Source organism: Mandrillus leucophaeus, unplaced genomic scaffold, assembly GCF_000951045.1.
Source record: "Mandrillus leucophaeus isolate KB7577 unplaced genomic scaffold, Mleu.le_1.0 Scaffold21, whole genome shotgun sequence".
NCBI classification, from domain to species: Eukaryota; Metazoa; Chordata; class Mammalia; order Primates; family Cercopithecidae; genus Mandrillus; species Mandrillus leucophaeus.
The window spans coordinates 2639869-2645289 of record NW_012102143.1 but is presented as its reverse complement, the minus strand read 5'-3'; the positions used below and the strand labels follow the sequence as shown (position 1 = coordinate 2645289).

The window sequence follows — 5421 nt, the reverse complement described above, 5'->3', positions numbered from 1 at the left end:
TGTAACGGTTAATTTTATAGTGTCAACTTGACTGAACCATGGTGCCCAGATATTTGGTCAATATTATTCTGAATGTTTCTGTGAAGCTATTCTTTGAATGGGATTAATATTTACGTCAGTGGACTTTGAGTAAAGCAGATGACCTTCCATTATGTGGGTGGGCCTTATCCAATCAGTTGAAGGCCTTAATAGAATAAGGTCAGAAATCTTCCCATCAGAAAGGAGCTCTGCCAGCAGACTGCCTTTGGATTCAAACTATAAGTTGTCCCTGAATCTCCAGCCTGCTGGCCTACCTCATGAGATTTTGTTTTTTCCTTTTGGACTTGCCAGCCTTTGAAATTGTATGAGGCAATTCCTTATAATAAATCTCTCTCTCTCTCTCTCTCTCTCTCTGTCTCTCTCTCCCCCACCCCCCGCCATATATTCATATGCATGCATTTATATATGTATACATGTCATATTGGTTCTGTTTCTCTGGAGAACCCTCACTAATAGGGCATCACTGGTCACTTAGGTTTTTCAAATGAATCCTTTATTAATGCACAAAAAGTAAAGATCAGAAATGACTAGCTGAGAATAATTTAGAAAGTCAAAAACCAAAAAATGCAAAGAGGTTGAAACGTAAAATGGACACACAAAAAAGGGCATGGAGACCTCAAGGATCCCAAACCTCCATGGCTTTGCCTCCAAACATACCACAAATTTATCTGCTCCCCTCATCCTCCCTCCCCTGACTTGAGACCTCACACCAGCATCTCACCATGCTCAGTTTCTCCCCCACCCCCCACTCCACAGGCAGCTAGAGAGATTGTAATGGACTGTTTGTACCCTGCCCCAATCCGTATATTGAAACTCTAATCCCTGATGTGGTATTTGGAGGTTGGGCCTTTGGGAGGTTATTAGGTCTTCAAGATAGAGCTCTTGTAAGTGGGATTAGCATCCTTATAAGAAGAGGCTGGAGAGTTAGCTAGCTCTCTTTCTGCAATGTGAGAATACAACAGGAAATCAGCAGTCTGCAGCCCAGAAGAGGGCCCTCACCAGAATCGGACCGTGCTGGCACCCTTATCCTGGATCTCAGCCTTCTGAACTCTGAGAAATAAGTTGGTGCTGTTTATGCATCACCTAGTCCACGGTTTGTTATGTGTTTATGGTACTTTGTTACTGTGGCCCAAGCTAAGCAGAGATGGTTTGCAAATGCAGATGTCCCCAGGGGTTACCCATTGCCCTTAAAACAGACCCCAATCTCCTCAAAATCATGACCTAGGCATGTGCCACTCATGCGCACCTCTCTGACCTCTCTCCACTCCCACCTTTCTCTTCCAGGCTCACTTGGCTCTAGCCAGCCTCCCTCTCAAGGCCTTTTGTCCTTCAGGGCCCTCCCACTGACTCTGCCAGCTCACCCAATATTTCCTCAAAAGGTCTTTCCATGGTGGGAACTTCCTGTCACTGGAGTGAGTCTTAGCTCAAATATGCAACCTCAGAGGACACTTTTGCCCCATCTGACTGCTGCCCCAGACCAGGCCTGTCATGTTAACCTGCTTACCCTCCTCTATGGTACTCTCCACTATTGGAAATGAATTTGGTTTATTTAACTGTGTCCTCTTCCTCTTCCCCTTTCTTCCCCTTCCTCTCCCTCCCCATCTCCCTTCCCTCTCCTTCCCCGGTAGAAACTGCTCCCTATGAAACCACAGCCTGACTTGTCCTCTTTGCTTCCCCCTGCCCAGCACAGGGCCAGTGCCCACCACCTTTCCTTTCTCTGCTTGTGTCCACTGAGGGAACAGTCCAAGTGAGCCTGTTGTCAAGGTTGGAGCAAGAAAACGATCAATGCTAAAGTCATGTGGTTTTATCTTTTCTCATCGTTTTTCAGATTTGGAGTCCAGGAGGTGAGTAACTTGAAATCAATTACAAGAATATTTGATCCAGGTTTGTTGTTAATACCCAGTTGTTCTTCACTCAGACCACACATTAGAATGAGCAGGAGAACATTGAAGAATATGAGCCCTGCCCTCAGAGACTGGGGTTTAAGGAGTCAACCATCCCTCCTGGACATCAGAAATATTTAAATATTTAAACATCATCCCACGCGATGATGATGTGTAGTCTGAGTAGAGAATCAGTGGGCTTGGTAAGCAAACCTGGGGGCAAAGCAGAAGGGCCCAACCCTTCTCCCTACAACCATTGAACTGTATCCTCAAATATTCATGACTAAACCACTTACTTGCTTTGAACATATTCTTAGAAGTGAAACTATGCAATTGAAAGTTTTAAATATTTACTAGTTTTAACGTTTAACATGCTAGTAAATACGTTTAACACATATTTCCAACTTGCTTTTCAAATACAATTTTACAAAATTACAAACTCTTAAGCAGTAGTTGTGATTTTTTTTCACCCTGGTATTCTTTTACCTTGTTATTCTTCTTTTTCACATTGCGATTTTAATTCTGCACCTTTCTTCTATTAGAGAGGTTGAATACTTTTCCAAATCTTTCTTAGTCTTTTGTATTTCCTCTTTTGTGAATTGTTTGTAACCCTAGTGCTAGTGATCTATTCACTCAGCTCTTTCCTGAGGGCTTTGCCTCTTAGTGTATCTCTCGTGTCTACTAGGGTAGAGAGAATTGGTATATTTGGAGCCATCTATAGGGTGTTTATAAAAGACGTGGTTAATACACACAACATAAATGAAAATATGAAACACTCCCAATAGGAAAAATATCACCAGGAAAGATGAAAGGAAGAGAATCTCCCTTCCAGTGGGGGAAGAAATAGAGTTCTCAACAAGAGGGCATGCTGACTGTAGCTTGATCAATGAATTTGAATAATCAGAAAAGGGTAGGGAGAGGCAAGAATAGGCAGACCTCCAGGTAAAGGAGCAGTGTACTTGAGGTGGAGAGGCAACATTTTTCACGTGCTCATCAAGAGTCACACACATCACATATAAGTGTGTCTATTTTTAGGTGCATGTGTGTCTGGGCTCAAGTCTGGGTGACCATACCAAGATGGTGCATGAGCCAGAACACGCCCTGGTGGTTGTACCTCACAATAGCTCATCCCCACAGGCCAGATTTCCATGGTGTCAGTAATTGGTTCTCTTGCGACCTGTCTTCATGCTCTTATTCATCTAATACACTGCTAACTTTCTTCTGTAGTGAGCAATAGCTAAATCAAAAGTAAATTTAAACTGTTCATCTGCAAGGTTGGCAACAAGATCCCGATTCCACATCACCACAAGTGGATTTCATTAAGTGCCCATGGAAACTGGCATTTGAAAGACAATATAAGCAAGGAAGAGGGTTCTGTACTCTGATCCAGGAGCAGCTCAACCTTTGGTGTGGCAGCTGACCAGTGCCTTCACACAACATCTCTGGATATTGCAAGTGACCCCCACTCTGGCCATGATTCTGGAATGGCACCTAAAAAAAACACAGCCCATAGTCTTCATGAACTATAACCAAACTAAAAAAGAAAACTGGGTCCATTTGATTCATTTCCTTGAAATTTGGAAAAGAGAAACTGGGAGCCAGGCTCTGAAGAAGATCAAGCTGAATATGTTGTATTTGGAGACTAAAACTAGGAAACCATGAGCCATGTGCTCTACAGAGTAGCAGAGGGAACAAGCTAAGAGTCAGTCCAGGAGGGATGGGGGAAGTCAGCAGGCAGACAGAGAGAAATCAACACCCATCTGGTCTCTGCAGCCTGGACCTTCGGCCGTGTTTTCATTCTCATTCCCATGCTGCCTGGCTGCACAGAGCCTTCATTCCTAAGACGTGCAACTTTATAGAACCTCTCTACCTCCCACCTTAACCTAAATTTGCTTGAAAATACATTCATTCCTACCTCCAAATGAGCCCCATGAAGATGATAATAAGACCGTGAAATTACCTGGGGAACAGGAAGACAGGAGATGACTTGCTGCTCATGTTTCTCATTTCCTTTGAAGGATATTTTTACATTTCTTTCCTTGCATATCACAGACTTAGTCACTGGAAGCCCAAGTGATTACCCTCTCTCTAGCTCCCAAGGCTAAGAGGAAACAGACTATTACCAAATTGACAAGGAAAGGTGGATTTCTTTGGCTCAAAAGCCAGATTATTTCCAGTAAGTATCAGGAGCAGAGCTGCTGAATTTGAAAGGAGGCTCATTTCCAATAAATGAGAAGTTCTTAATAAAACACCTCAGAAAGAACCACGAGGACTTCAAGTACAAAAGTAAGATGCAGGAAACCAGAAGACAAGGTTAGAGAGGAGAATACAGCAGAAGAATCAGTCATCAAAAGTGGCTTGGAGAGCCTCATGACAAAAATTGTAATTAAATCCTTTCTCTGGCAAAGAAAAGAGACAGTATGAAAGACATGACTAGCTACTATCATTTTTAAACTGGAGAAAATTTCTTAAAAGTATATCCAATGAACTGACAAAAGGCAGACAGCACTGGAAGGAGGAGTAGAGAGGACTTCATTGCGCACTTACTCTTTTTAATGAGCTTCTGAATGCCCGAAACAGATACGAACTCAGTGACTGGGAATTCACTTTTGCCACAGAGGCACTGAGGGCGTCCCTCAAGGAGGATGGATCGTAGTCATACACTGGGAAACCTGGACATGCAAGCACATGGGGCACAGTGAGACAAGACACAGGCACCAGCGTGGCTCTGCATCATCCAGAGCAGGTGGCCAGGTTGGTGAATACCTTACCTGAGCAAGACCAGTAGTTCGTTCCAAGAGCAAACATAATCAGTATCTTCATCATCATCATCATCTTCTCCATTCTGGAAATAATGATTGTAATAGAAAGAGAGAGTGTCTCTCTACGTGTTTGGAGATGATAGTTCTTTCTAAGAGGAGCTGTCTTTATCAAACACTGGCTGCTGATTTTGACTGCAGCAATCTGTAACTTAAACAGAAGCAATTGATCCTGGGGTCAATATTTTCTGCTGACTTTTCCTATGGAAATGTTCCAGTTTGAGGACACTTTTGAAGTTTGCAACTCACCAGGGAACTTTAGCCCAAGGCAAAAGGCATCAAGAGGCTCAGGATTCCACGTGTGCTGTTTATTTTGCTCTATTTTAATTTCATTCTTTTGGGGGAGGGGATATAATCTTACATTCAACAAAATGGTTAATCTTAAATTGTTGTGTATTGAGATCCCCTCATGGTTCTAAAGATCTTGCAGTTGACTGCTTATGAAAATGGCGTGTGTATAAGATCTTCTTGGAAATTATAACTTTGGAGACGATAATTTTATATACGGTTCCTAAAAATTCAGAGCAAGTACAAGTGCGGTAAAAAACTGGGACACACCATCCTATTAACCAACCTTCTGTGCTGCTGGACACTTTTGCACATCACCTGGATAACAAGGTATTTACATATTGATGATTTCCATGCACTGTAAGATCCCAGGGTAGTTTTTGAATGATTAA

General features: G+C 42.7%; 1 protein-coding gene across 1 annotated transcript in view; it reads right to left on the bottom strand.

Moving 5' to 3' along the window:
* The window catches only part of SPP2 (secreted phosphoprotein 2, 24kDa), a 27194-nt gene extending 22339 nt beyond the window's left edge, over positions 1-4855 (bottom strand). The window contains exons 1-2 of the mRNA XM_011980278.1: positions 4694-4855; positions 4470-4594 (exon numbers count right to left, since the gene is read on the bottom strand). Coding sequence (XP_011835668.1) covers positions 4470-4594; positions 4694-4766 — 198 coding nt within the window. The 5' untranslated portion in view covers positions 4767-4855. The remainder of the gene's footprint in view (positions 1-4469; positions 4595-4693) is intronic.
* Between the last annotated feature and the right edge of the window lie 566 nt (positions 4856-5421).